Below are 14741 nucleotides of genomic sequence, written 5' to 3' on the forward strand. Positions count from 1 at the left end.
TGAACCGTGAGCCCAGCTTTGAGATGCTTTTTGCTTCCCACCCATGAGTTGACAGCAGAGCTTCAGGCTGCTGCCTTCTGCCACCAAAATGAGTTTTTGAGTATATGTCCTAAATGCGTGCCTCTCTGCGATAGTGGTTCAAAGTCTGTGATGAGTCGCCTGGACAGGAGAATAGGCATCTTCTGGCAGGTGCAGGAGCAGCATCAGAAAACAGTTGAGTAAGGTGTGGGAAATGAGCATTAGAAAACAATTCTGTAGTCAGAAGTTTTATGCTTAGGAACAAGGAGGGTTATTGTGGGTATAATGAATTAAACTTTATATCAGGTCCCGCTTTTTACTTTTGCTGTTAGCGCAGCAGCTTTAACCAACTTTCTTATTCTCCCAAGTGGGCCCTTTATGCATTGATATCAAGGAGAAGCAGTTTGTAGCCTTGATGTATGCTGTCTTGTCATTTGGGCATTCACTAGCATTGAACTCACTTGAGTGGACAGCAATGTAGTTTAATCCATTTCTTATAATGTGTAAATTTTGGTATTGTGATAGGTGGAAGCCACTTATTCTTCATCTACCCTTTTTTCAGTATCTGGCACCACCAATTCTGGCCCAGTCATTTGTGACCCATGGCTCTTGCGATATGCCGAAGATTTCCAGGTAGTTTCTGTGGAACGCCTCCCTGTCCAGCTCTAATCAAGCACCATGTAAACAAGAAATTGCCTGGACAAACCTGTAAGGACTGTGTTCTGACTGCCAAAACGATCAGTACTGACACCAGAACAACAGCCACTCTCAAGTTGTTAAAACCTTTAGGATATCGAGCGTTTTGCAGTCCTTTTGCCTACAGCACAGCCCAAAGTGTGACATATTGGAATGTGGGAAGCTACACACAGCCGAGGGGACAGGAGCCTCCAGAACACAGCGGCTTCTGCCATCCTGCCAAAAAAGTTGAGAACATTCATAGCATTTCCTCCTCTCAGAGGATCCTGACGACCAGCAGTACCTTCCCAGGTTTGGAATTCAGCAGGACTTCTGCCTCTAAGGCCAGCACGTTGAAGCCAGGCTCACACAGGGCTGCGGGAGTTGAAGACAATATAGAAATTTTTGATTCCTTTGAAGACCCCCGAGGTTTCCTACAGCTAAGACCAGAGTACCAGCTTCACAGCTATAACAGATCTGAGACTTGCCAGCCCCTGTCTGTTTCAGAAGGTGAATTAATTTTGCACAAAGTCACAGTTCATCAAGATAATCTCCAGCCTCAAGTCATTGCTGATTATTTCTGTAAGCTGAGCTCTTTGCCTGCAGAGCAGCATCCTGTTTTGCTGTCCAGCACCAGCTTTGCTTTGCTCTGCCAGCTGAGTGTGAAAAACATTCAGTTCTTTGATGTCCCGGAGTTGATCAGTATTTTGAAGGCCTTTGTCAGTTTGGGAATCCCTCACTCGCATTCAGTGCTAGGTGTGTATGAAATCAGATTTTGCAGTAAGGTGTGGGAGATGAGTCTGGATCAACTTCTCTTGGTGGCCGATCTCTGGCGAAACTTGGGTCGCAGAGTACCTCGGTTTTTAAAAATCTTTTTTAGTTATCTTAATCTGCACTGGAAAGACCTATCCTTGTCCCAGCTGATTCACTTAATTTATATTATAGGTGAAAGTCGTCAGGCACCCCAAGACCTAATGCAAAAACTGGAATCATTGATTCTCAAGTACATAGATTTGATCAACTTAGAGGAGGTTGGTACAATCTGTTTGGGGTTCTTTAAATCAAGTAGTAATCTCTCTGAATACGTCATGCGGAGAATTGGAGACTTGGCTTGTGCTGACATGCAGCATCTGAGCAGTTATGCCTTAGTGAATATTCTTAAGATGTTCCGTTTCACTCACGTGGATCACGGAAATTTCATGAAGCAATTTGGCCAGATTGCTCCTCAGCGAATCCCTTTTCTAGGAGTTCAGGGTGTCATGCACCTGACTCTTGCTTGCTCAGCCTTACGCATCCTGGATGAAGGGATAATGAACGCTGTGGCTGCGTCTTTGCCTCCAAGGGTGGCATATTGCCGAAGTAAAGATGTTGCCAAGATTCTGTGGTCATTTGGAACTCTGAATTATAAGCCACCCAATACAGAAGAGTTTTATTCTAGCCTGATAAATGAGATTCACAGAAAGATGCCTGAGTTCAGTCGATATCCAGAACACCTGCTCACCTGCCTGCTGGGCCTGGCATTCTCTGAGTACTTTCCATTAGAGCTCATCAATTTTGCTTTGAGTCCAGGGTTCGTCAAGTTAGCTCAGGAGAGAAGTAAGTTTGAACTCACTAAGGAGCTATATACTCTTGATGGTACAGTTGGCATCGAGTGTCTAGATTACAGAGGCAATCGTCTTAGTGCTCACCTTCAGCAAGAGGGGTCGGAAATGCTGTGGAATTTAGCAAGGAAGGATATGTGCTCAAAGCCTGAATTCCTGGAAGCTCTCTTTTTACTAGAGAACATGTTGGGTGGGCCCCAGTACATCAAACACCATATGATTTTGCCTCATACCCGATCTTCTGACTTAGAGGTCCAGCTTGATGTTAACATGAAGCCATTACCCTTTAACAAAGAAGCCATACCAATTAAGGATGAAGCCAAATTAAGGCTTAAGCATGTGGGAGTCAGCATTACAGATGATTTGATGAATCAGCTACTAAAAGGGAAATCAAGAGAATGTTTCCAGGGAGAGATTGCATCAGAGACTGAACAGCGGAAAAGGGAGTTAGAGAACGCACCTATACCTTCGGGGACCTCCCTTTGCAATGTGGCAGACAGATTGGGGGCTATGGAGATGGCTGGCCCTTGTCCCCCAGCTTGCACGCAGGCCCCACAAGTGAAGCTGGCTATTCAGTTGACAAATAAAAACCAGTACTGCTATGGTTCCAGGGATCTGCTTGGACTGCACAATATGAAGAGGCGGCAGCTGAATCGGCTTGGGTACCGTGTAGTAGAGGTATCCCACTGGGAATGGCTCCCACTGTTGAAACGAACTCGCTTAGAAAAGCTGATGTTCCTCCATGAGAAAGTGTTCACCTCTGCTCTCTGAAGGGCTTTCAGGGACATTGTTACTCATAAAGGCTATCGAGGTATACTATGCAAGGTGCTGGGAAACAGTTACAAAAGCCAGCATGTAGGTTTGGTAATAAAATCATCTGTTGAAGAGACTTAGTTGTGCTCTTGTCAATGGCAGAGTGACGTTTGTGTGTTACATGAATTAATTGTAACCTGGCCCCATTGTACAAGTTGTTGCTAATTTGTGCAGGTAACTAATAAACATCGTAAATTCCCTATTTTCAAGTAAGTCCTGTCTTATTTTTCTTCCTCTGTTTACTGGCCTTATCTCATGATTATTTTGCATTTGTAAGATAAAAGGGTAGTCAGACATTGTCAAAGCTAATTTTTAAAAAATGGTTTTCATATACTTTATTTTAAAATAAGAATCTTTTGGGGTGCCTGGGTAGCTCAGTCGGTTAAGCATTCGACTTCGGCTCAGGTCATGATCTCACAGTTGATGAGTTTAAAGCTCCATGTCGGGCTCTGCGCTGACAGCTCAGAGCTTGGAGCCTGTTTCAGATTCTGTGTCTCCTCTCTCTGCCCCTCCCTTGCTTGTGTTCTCTCTCAAAAGTAAAAAGTAAATAAATAAACATTTAAAAAAATAAGGATCTTTTACAGCTTAATTTACATTTCAAGATTCCCCCCCCCCCACAACCAACCATGTTCTCTTCACACCCTTTAAAATTAAAGTCTCATTCTCCTTTAGATTTGGTTGGTTGTCCTTAGTTGCTGGTTCTTCCTGTTTTAAACAGCCAGGATTAATGTCATTATCTTAGCTTAATTAATGTCATTCTCTTAGCCCCCCTTCTTCTGCATTTCTACTTCTCTTGAATAAGTTCTCCCTCTCCCCACCCTTCCTCTGGGATATTGTCTCTCTAAAATTGGACTTAGAAGAGTAGAATTAAATGACTGCCTGTTGGGCCATTGATTCCCAAATCTGATGACCGGGCAGAACGTTGTTCATGACAAGTAACTCAGACAAGAAGGAAATGCATTGCCTCCCATGAGGTGGGCTTCAGGTTTGGTTGCATTAGAGTTGCAAGCATAAAGAGATTGTATACATAGACTCTGTATATTTGTATGCAACTTAATACAAGTAACCTTTGTAAACATTTGGGATCTGTGAGAATTTTAAAAAGGATCCCTGCCCCCATTATTTAGGCCTCCTCTCAAAGCCCGCTTCCCTGCCTGTGCTAAAACAGTACTCCCAGTGGCTTGTGTTTGTGCTCTGTCATCTTCAGTTTCATTTTCCTCACCGCACTCAGCATCAGAAATTACTCTTTATGTGTTTACTTATTACTTTCCCTGTTGGAAGGTGGCCCTTTGAGTTAACTTTGTCTAGTTAACTAGTTAATTTGTCTCCGGTGCCTTGAATGGGTCCTGGCACAGAGATGATAATGTTTAGTGAGTATGGTGTGGGAATTTAGAGTGGCTGGGCTTTGCTGGAGAGTTGGGGTGGAAAGAAGGCAGAGGGTGAGGCTAGAGAGGTAGAGCAGATCTGGGTCACAACTAACGGCATTGCTAAAGAGCCTAAGTCTGTAGGGACTGGATTTTTTTTAAAGGAGTTTTAAGTCAGCATAACTGGGCAGATTCATGTTGTAGAACGGTTAGGTTAAAATAATAGAACTAGATTGGGGGTGGGGGTGCATGAGATACATCAGAATATTTCACAAATGTGTACAACAGCTCAGGTGAGAGATAATGAGGGCCAGAACTATGGAATGGCAAGTCTGAGTTTCAGAGATGTTTGGAAGGGGAAAAAGGCAAGACTTGCTAATTGGGTGAATTAGGGGATGATGATTTTGGTGCCTACATTGATACGGAGTCCTCAACTAAAATTGGAACCAAAGCAGGAGAGGTGTTTGGTTAGAGGGTTAATCTGTGCTGGTCATGCTAAGATGAGCCTCCAGGCAGAAATCTCCAGGCTGGGGTCTCAAATGGGGATGAGGACAGGTGGCTGTCAGAACCACAAGTGAGTGAAGTTGCCTGGGACAGGCGGGAAGGAGGTTATTGTGGGTTGGGGAGCAGGGGAGAGAAGATACCAAGAATAGAATACCAGCATTCTGGTATTCTGGTAGGGAGGACCAAGTAAAGGGGACCCAGTGGTAAAGATAACAAAAGAAGATATAATTAGACTTCAGGAAAAATGGTAGCATAGAAGTTTGTCAAGGGTCCCCAAACCACCCTCACTAGAAGGATTCACGGAACTCAGGAAAGCTGTTACATTTACAGTTACAGTTTAATTACAATGAAAGGCTACAGATTAAAATCAGCAAAGGAAAAAGACGCATAGTGTGGAGTCTGGGAGAGACCAGGCACAAGCTTCTGGTTGTCCACTTCCGGTGGAGTCATGTGGACAGCTCTTAATTTCATCCCAGCAATGATGCCAACATTTACCAGTACTGCCGACCAGGGAAAGCTCACCTGAGCCTGCGCAGGGTTTTTATTGAGGGGGGTCTGTCATGTAGGCATGGAGTACCCACGTGGCTGACCTCATTTGGTCCCCATCCCTCTCAGAGGGCCAACTGATAAAGCATGGCCCAAGGCCCCCACTATTGGTATAAACTGTCTGGTATAAACTGAGACCCAAGGTCTCAGGTGTATGCAGACAGTCTTAACATGAAGGATGTTCAAAGAGTTTAGAGATTATCCCTAAGGAGCTGGTGAAGGGCCAGTTTTTTTGGAATGTGCAGGATTTGAACAGACCAAACCTGCTGAGTTAAATTTTTGCTGCACAGAAGCCAATGGGAAAGGAGAATATTGCAAAAAGGAGACGATTTGCATCATGTCAATTGCTGGGGAGAGAGCAGTTAAGGCAAGAACCAGAAATCTCCAGTAAATTTGGCAACTTGGACATCACTGATGGCATTAACAATAGCAGTTTGAGTTGGATTGTTAGGGCAAAAGCCAGACACTCCTGTTGAATAATGAGAGTTAAGGAATGGGTTGCAAATGCTGACACAATTCCTTGAGAACTTTTGAAGAGAAGGGGAACCTTGAGCAGGATGCACAGTGAGACTAGGATCGCCAGATGAAACACAGAATGTCTAGTTAAGTTTGAATTTCAGATAAGTAACGGATAATGTTTTGTGGTAAAATACAGATAAAATTGGCCATTTTGTAGAAAAGTGTGTCATTCAGTGACAGTGCATTGATGGTGTCGTGCAACCAATCACCACTATCTAGTTCAAGAACATTTTTTCACCCCAAAAGAAAACTCCATACCCATTAAGCAGTGATTCCACACACGCCCCCCCCACACCCACCGCACCCCCAGCCCCCACCCCAGACCCTGTCAATTACTAATCTGCTTTCTGTCTCTGTGGATATGCCTATTTTGGATATTTCCAAAAAGTGGAATTATATAATATGTAACCTCTTGTGTGTGACTTCCTTTACTTAGTGTAATATTACCAAGATTTATCCATGTTATGGTATGTACCAGTACTTCCTTACTTACAGCTGAATAACAGTGGGTTGTGTGGGCATACCCTGTCTTACCCATTTATCAGTTGATTGACACTGGGTTTTTCTACTTTTTGGCTATTGTGAATAGTGCCGCTGTAAACATTTATGTGCATGTTTTACTTGAACACCTGTTTTCAGTACTTTGGGTATATACCTAGGAGTGAAATTGCTGAGTTATATGTTAATTCTATATTTAACTTATTGAGGAACTACCAGACTTTTCCACAGTGGCTATACCATTTTACATTTCTAGCAGCAAGGTATTAGGGTTCCACTTTCTCCACATCTTTGCTAAACTTGTTATTTTCTGTGTTTTCTTTTTTTTTTTTTTCTTTTATTTTTGAGAGACTGAGTATGAGTGGGGAGGGGCAGAGAGAAAGGGAGACACAATCAGAAGCAGGCTCTAGGCTCTGAGCTGTCAGCACAGAGCCCGATGCGGGCTCAAACCCATGAGCTGCAAGATCGTGACCTGAGCTGAAATCAGAGGCCCAAACGACTGAGCTATCCATGCATGCATGTGTTTTATTTTTTAATAGCCATCCTAGTGAGTGTGGAGTGGTATGTCATTGTGGCTTTGATTTGTATTTCCCTAGTGACTAATGGTGCTTATCATCTTTCCCTCCCTCCTTTCCTTCCTTCCTTCCTTCCTTCCTTCCTTCCTTCCTTCCCTCCTTCCTTCCTGTTTTTCTCCATGCCCAGTGTGGGGCTTGAATTCACGACCTTGTGGTCAAGAGTCACACACTCTACTGTCTGAGCCAGCCAGGTGCCCCTAGCATCTTTCAATGTTACCAATACCGAGTCTCTAGTCCATGAACAGAGATGGCTTTCTATTTATTTTGGTCTTCTTTAATTTCTTTCAGTAACATTTTACAGTTTTCAGTGTAGAAGTCTTGTACCTCCTTAGTTACATTTATTCCTAAGCATTTTATTCTTTTTAGTGCTATTGTAAATGGACTTTTTGTCTGTATATCTTTATGAATTACTTGTTGCTAGTGTTTAGAAATATGGATGATTTATCCTGCATTTTTGCCTAATTATTAGCTATAAGAGTTTTTGTGTGTGTGTTGATTCTTTAGGATTTTCTACGTACAGGATCATATAATCTTTGGATAGAGAGAGTTTTGCTTTTTTCTTTCTACTTTCCACCTTTTTATTTTTCTTGCCTACTAGTGAGAGCTTCTTGTATGAAATTGAATAGAATTGTTTCTGAGCTTATGGGGAATTCTTTAAGTCTTTCACCATGGAGTATATCAGCTGTGAGTTTTTCATGAATGCCCTTTATTATGTTAAGGAAGTTCCTTTCTGAGTTTGCTGAATGTGCAATAAAGAATTTTTTAGCGTAGGTCACAATAATACATAGGACATTCTTGTACTAAAAGAAAATAATCCATTGTTTATCTGTTTTCAGATTTAAGTGGATACTTTTTATCTTTATTTGCTAAATTGCAACACTGAGAAAAATACAGCACCACGGCAAGGTTTGTTTTGTTTTGTTTTAATGTTTATTTATTTTTGAGAGAGTGTGAGCCAAGGAGGGGCAGAAGATCCAAAGTGGGCTTTGCACTGAGAGCAGTGAGCCCAATGTGGGACTCGAACTCACCATACATGAGATCATGACTTGAGCTGAAGTTGAACGCTCAACCTGCTGAGCCTCGGCAAGGTTTTTTGAGGGGACTGTTGAGGGCAGAAGAAACTTGAATGTTCCTTACCTGTTGAGGAAAGGTCCAGTAGTCAGAGATAAGCTGAGGATTCAGGAGAGAGGCAAGAACAGATGGAATAAGGTTCAAGGGTCAGGTTTGTAAATGAAGAGCATAGCTGCTTCAGCTGGGTTTCCATAGAATTTTGCTGACACTGCTATTAAGGTGATGAGTAAGTGGTATTAGAATCTTTGGTTCATGTCCTTGTTTTGAGACTGTGGGTCTCTTAAAATTAAGAGACCCATCTGTGCCTTGTTTTGAGCCTATGCGTTTCTTAAAAGTTGTATCTACCTGTGCCTAGCAGTATGCCTTGCACATATTAAGCCCTTGAAGGGTAAATGGGCTCCAAGCACCTAAGATTGCAAGCTGCAAACTTCTGGGTGCACACCTGTGTTCTGGTTGGTCTTCTGTGCACCTCTCATTGGTGGATGACTGTGTGGGATGTGCGGGGACAGCTGTCTTTCATTATAACCAGCTCTAAGAAAAATGCACACAAGTCACATTTTTTTTCATGGATGGACAAGTAACTCAATTTAGAAATTATAAGAAGTATTGTACTTCTGTAAAAGCTGAAGTGCCCAATTTGTAAAATTGCTCAGTGCATTGGTATTCCACCCACTCTATGAGGTTAAATGCTTTTCTCTTTTTTGACAGGTAATCTTTTCTTCTTTTTTTCCCTCTGTAACCTGTTTGAGCCTAGTCTTTAAAATATGTCTATCTGCCAGAATTACTTTCCATTACGTTTTTGTGAGACTCAAAAATCCGGTTGTATAACTCAGCTATGGCACTTTTTAGGCCAAAGGAAAATGGATGCTAAGGTGTTCAGAAAGTGTCATGGTCACCTTACTCTCTTCTGAATCATGCCTCCACACTTGCCTACCCCCCTGTTCTGAGTCCTCAACCACAAAAAGGTTTACTTAGCTGCTTCAAGCTCCAAGGAAGCACAGATTGAAACCTTCCAGATAGGGTGACCAACTGGTTCCACTTTGGGACCTGGGACTTTTCTGGTGTTAGCACAGAAAGTTCTGCATTGGAAAAGCCCTTAATCCAAGATAGACTGCATGGTTGATCACCCTACCTTTGGATCCCTTCCCAGCCCTTCCCTTTCCCTTTCTCTTATTCAGCCTGCATCCGGGGAAGCAGAGGAGAAAGGTCTGTCTCCACCTGGTCATCCAGTTCTATAGGGACTCTAAGCTGCAAGAAATACCCTGAACATTGCATCTAGAGCCTCGGTCCTCTCGGATGTCTTCCTGTACCCCAGGAACCCAGTGCAATTGTTTAACTACTTACATGTACTTTAAACACACAAAAGGGAAAATAGAGTAGCCCACCACTCTAATCTGTTGCATATTTTAAATTTCTGCATGGCCACCATTACCTCCCAAATTATTCGTGTGTACATATTCCTAAATACAGATTTTTAACAAATGTGTGATCATAATACTTCTGTTTTGTGTCTCTAAAATTTTATATATAGTTTTGTGATTTTTCTTCATAGACAGTATTTATCATTTTAGTGGCAGGTACACCAAGAATAAACGGGTCACTCAAATATGTCTTACGGTGTGGGTAGTGGGATTCACTGGACTTTTCACTTGACCCTAGAAACCCATTTTTGGTCTTAGATCTGGGTAAAGAATTTTAAGACTTTCATGGTAATAGAGATTTGGATTTAGGGGCACCTAAATCCTGGCTGGCTCAGTAGGTAGAGCATGCAACTCTTGATCTTGGGATTGTAAATTCGAGTCCCACATTGGGTGTAGAGATTACTTGAAAGTAAAATTTTCAGGGGCGCCTGGGCGGCTCAGTCGGTTGCAAGCCTGACTTTGGTTTCAGCTCGGGTCATGATCCCAGGCTGTGGGATCGAGCCCTGCGTCGGATTCTGCTCTGAGTGTGGAGCCTACTTAAGATTCTCTCTCTTTCCTCCTCTCTCCCTCTCCCCAGTTTGTATTCTCTCTAAAATAATAATAATAAGAAGAAAATAAAATCTGTAAGATAAAAGGCTTCTTAGAGGAGTGTGCCAGGGATTCTTGTGATGGAACCTTTGTCTTGACTGTGGTGGTGATTACACAAATCCATACATGGCGATAATATTGCATAGAACTGAATACACAGGCAAACATGCATGAGTGCATGTAAACTGGGGAAATTGAATAAGATCACAGATTGTATCATTGCCAGCTTCCTGGTTGGGATGCTGTGCTGTAGCTATGCAAGATGTTACCATTAGGGAAAACTGGTTAAAGGGTACATGGAATCTCCGTATTGTTTCTTACAACTGCACTTGAATCTGCAATGATCTTAAAATAAAAAGTTTAATTAAAATCTCCGAAAAGAAAAGATTTCTTCGGGGTGCCTGACTAGCTCAGTGGGTGGAGAATGCAACTCTTAATCTCAGGGTCGTGAGTTTGAGCCCCATGTTTGGGAGTAGTTTACTTAAAGAAAAAAAAAAGACTTCTTTGGAGGGTAGCTTTGAAATCCTTGTAAGATTGTAATATGTTATACATAGTTCAGTTTACTCCTTCCTCCTCTTTAAGAATACCCCTCCCTCAAAAAAAAAAAAAAATGGTAACAATAAAGGAAGAAAATGCCCAGGGAGGGAGAAACTAAGATTCCTAGTTTATTTCTAAGTAGTTTGTACTTTGATACTCATCTTTGATGCCTTCAGGAAGCCATTTGCAAAGATAGCCCCTGAGGTAGTACATAGAGGGAGCTGGAACCCCTTGAAGGGTGAATTGCCTCTAAGTGCTTCGGAACTGCTTTGTCATCTAGGAGGTTAATGGCAGGCTTTTCATTAGTGTCAGTTCTTTCCCAGGTTGTAAGCCTTCTATGACTTCCCTCTGGCCGGTAGCTTTCAAACTTTTTTTTACTGCAGAACTTAGTAAGAAATGTCTTTTACATCAAAACCCAGACTAATAGGGGTGACTGGCTGGCTCAGTCAGCAGAGCATGTGACTCTTGATTTTGGGGTCGTGAGCTCAGGCTCCACGTGGTGTATAGAGATTACTTAAGGAAGAAACTCAGATTGATAGAAATACAGTTTCAATTATATATGAAACAAGTTTCATAAAACACTGCCCGCCTTCATGTATGATACACTCTGACTCTATTCTACTGAATTTTTTAAAATTCTGGCTGTGTCTCAGTAATGTGAGTTCTTGATTCTTCATCTGCAATTTGGGGGAAAAAACACTGCCTCAGACCACCAAGTGAAGTAGTCTAAAGCCCGTTAGCGTCACATTCAAAGCCCTGCCCATCTCAGTGCACCTGCCTCTCCAGCCCTGCCTCCTCTTCCCCTTCTAGCTGAGCGGCATATTCCACATTTTTTAAACCAGTCTCACAGTCCCATCTCTATACCTTTGCTGCTACAGGTCCCTCTCCCTAGTGTCCTTCCCCTGTTGTTCCAGTTCTTACCTCCTGGCTCCCATAGTCCAGCACATGTTGTCCAATGTACGATTAGTCTGTAGTATCTGTCCCATCTCAGAGTTGTCATGAGGTCAGGCATGTGTCTTAGCTGTCTCCAATTCAGACATTACTTCTGTGAATTCTTCCCTGAATTCTGGGTATACTTTTGGCCAGTATTCTTACTTTTTTTTTCATCAAAAGCCACAATAAGAAATTTTATATTGGATCTAGTATATAATTTGTTATATGTATTTGTATAAAACTGAAGCAAAGTTTTCACGAAGGTAGGGGTGCCAGGCTGGCCCAGTTGGTGGAGCGTGCAACTCTTGATCTTGGGGTTGTGAGTTCAAGCCCTACTTTGGGTATAGAGATTAGTTAAAAATCTTAAAGTTTCATGAGGGGCACCTGGGTGGCTTAGGTCACGATCCTGTGGTTTGTGGGTTTGAGCCCTGAGTTGGGATTCATTTGCTCGCTCTCTCTCTCTCTCTCTCTCTCTCTCCCCCCCCCTTCTTCCCCCTCTGCTGCTACCTCTCTCTCTCTCTTTCTCAGAAATAAACATTAAAAAAAACGTTTCATGAAATAATTTCCATATTATGTGCACTTTGATATTTTATATTCTCTTTCAGTTAATATTTCTTTCCTTCAACCCATAACTTGATTTCAAAACCACAAACTGAAAAACATTCACTTAGACCATCCTCCCTACTCTGAATGTCATTTGCAGAGAGCTCTGTTATAGACTCTTACATTCCATAATCACTGTTGGAAGGAGGTCCATCGTGCCTCAAGACTTGAGGACAGGACCATTTCGTTTATTTTTCCTTTTCCTTCTCTTCTTTCATTTCCTTTCACAAGACTTGTAGAGAATATTTATTGCAGCATTTTTTCATAGTGAAAAATTACAAACAACATAGGTAATAGAGCAATGGAGAAGCAAGCTGTTTTAGTCGTGCAGTTGAATGCTGTGAGTAAACTAGAAATCCACATTTGAGCATGGAAAACCTTGGATGAATCATGCTGAATGGAAAGCCAGTCGTGACATGGTGTGCCTGTTATAATACCCTTAAGGTACGGTAAAAATATACAAGACTACTGCATACCAATGCTGATTTGAATGAGAGACACTGAGCTTCAGATAGAGCTTATCTCTTGATAAAAAAAAAAAAAGGAGAGGAAATAGGATTAGTGGTGGCTCTTGTTTGTATCTTTTTTTTTTTTTTTTTTAAGAGAGAGCTGTGGTAAGTGCAAGCTCCAGTGGGGTAGGGGCAGAGGGAGAGAAAGAATCTTTAAGCAGGTTCCATGATCAGTGCAGAGCCTGATGCAGACTTGGCCATGAGACCATGACCTGAGCCTAAATCAAGAGTTGGATGCTCAATAGGGGTGTCTGGGTGGCTCAGTCGGTTGAGCGTCCAACTTCAGCTCAGGTTATGATCTCACAGTTTGTGGGTTTGAGCCCCACGTTGGGCTCTGTGCTGACAGCTCAGAGCCTGGAGCCTGCTTCGGATTCTGTGTCTCCCTCTCTCTGCCCCTCCCCAGCTTGCACTCTGTCTCTTTCTCTCTCAAAAATAAACAAACATTTTAAAAAATTAAAAAAAAAAGAGTTGGACGCTCAACCAACTGAGCCACCCAGGCACCTCTGTATCTTTTCAATTTTGTTCTTAACACTGAAATGAGAATCAAATGTGGCAAAATGTTTACATTTACTAAATCTAGGTGGTGGGTATAAGAGTGTTTACTATATTCTTTACCTTTTTAATCTGAAATATTTTGTTTAAAAAAAAATCACTGTAATGAAAATTGACTTGTATGGTTTTTTTTTTTACACATTTTATTTTATTTTTTAATTTTTAAAGTTTATTTATTTTGAGAGAGCACAAGCAGGGTAGGGGCAGAGAGAGGAGAGGAGAGAAAATCCCAAGCCAGCTCCGCACTGTCAATGCACAGCCCCATGTGGGTCTTGAACCCATGAGCCACCAGATCATGACCTGAGCTGAAATCAAAGGTCGGATGCTTAACCAACTGAGCCACCCAGGCACCCCGTAAGATTTTATTTTTAAGTGATATTTATACCCAACATGGGGCTCAAACTCAGCCCTAAGATCAAGGGTCACATTCTCTACTGACTAAGCCAGCCAGGCATCCCATTTTAAAAGATAGATGTATGTATGTATGTATGTATGTATGTATGTATGTATGTGAGCTCTACACCCAACATGGGGCTCGAACTCACGATCCTGAGGTTAGGAATCACATGCTCTACTGACTGAGCCAGCCATAGAATTTACATGTATATTATCTGCTTATAAACCTGTATTATCTTGCTGTCTTATAAATACCTCTGTTGTCTGGCTCCAGGCTACTTCTCTGAACAGCAGGGCAGTTTAGCCATAATGCATGGCCCCTAGGTTATACTCAGACCCAGTCTCTCTTGTACTGAGATGCCAAATTTGGAAAAGGAGGCTCTCATTTTTAAGTATTTACTGGAGTAAATTTGTAAGTAAATAAATATTTGTGAGAGTTCATCATGTAACCTGTCATTTCCCAGGCAGGGCTGTGGAGAGCCTTCCTGGGTGAGGCTGTCTGCATTTCCAGTATGTTGAGCCATTCTTTTTTTCCAGATTAAGCATTAAGGCTGGAGGCACTTGACCTTAAAAGATCAGGAGTGTGGGAACCAGAGAGGTGCTAAGATCACACAAGACCTTTATGGAAGCCAGAGCCCTATAGAATCCTACAGTATTTGGACATCACTATTTCCCAAAGAAACATACTATCATTTGTAAGATGTTTTAAAAAGGGTCTGCCACTCTTCTTACATGGCACAGTACCTTGTTTCAATTTGATCTCCATTTTTCATTTGTTTCAGTCATATTTCCCCCATTCTTCTTATTAGTAGGCTTTATTTTTTTAGAGTGGTTTTAGGTGTACAGAAAAATCAAGCATATAATACAGAGAGTTCTCATATACTTCCTCTACCTTGCACCCAGTTTCTACTGTTAGTAACATCTTGCATTAGCATGGCACTTTTGTTACAATTGGTGAGCCTATATTGATACATTATTATTAACTGAAGTTCATAATTTACATTAAGGATCATTCAGT

At 41.9% G+C, this 14741-nt stretch overlaps 1 protein-coding gene across 1 annotated transcript; it reads left to right on the plus strand.

Annotated features, from left to right (window-relative positions):
- Positions 1–55: 55 nt before the first annotated feature.
- Positions 56–6307, plus strand: LOC125917253 (FAST kinase domain-containing protein 5, mitochondrial-like). Its single transcript, XM_049623504.1, has one exon. The coding sequence runs from the start codon at positions 621–623 to the stop codon at positions 3063–3065; it is 2445 nt and encodes an 814-aa protein (XP_049479461.1). The 5' UTR covers positions 56–620; the 3' UTR covers positions 3066–6307.
- Positions 6308–14741: the final 8434 nt, after the last annotated feature.

Source organism: Panthera uncia, unplaced genomic scaffold (genome assembly GCF_023721935.1).
Source record: "Panthera uncia isolate 11264 unplaced genomic scaffold, Puncia_PCG_1.0 HiC_scaffold_1626, whole genome shotgun sequence".
NCBI classification, from domain to species: domain Eukaryota; kingdom Metazoa; phylum Chordata; class Mammalia; order Carnivora; family Felidae; genus Panthera; species Panthera uncia.

Excerpts from the sequence above, each read along its gene's own strand:
- LOC125917253 (XM_049623504.1), top strand. The coding sequence starts at position 621 with ATGGCTCTTGCGATATGCCGAAGATTTCCAGGTAGTTTCTGTGGAACG.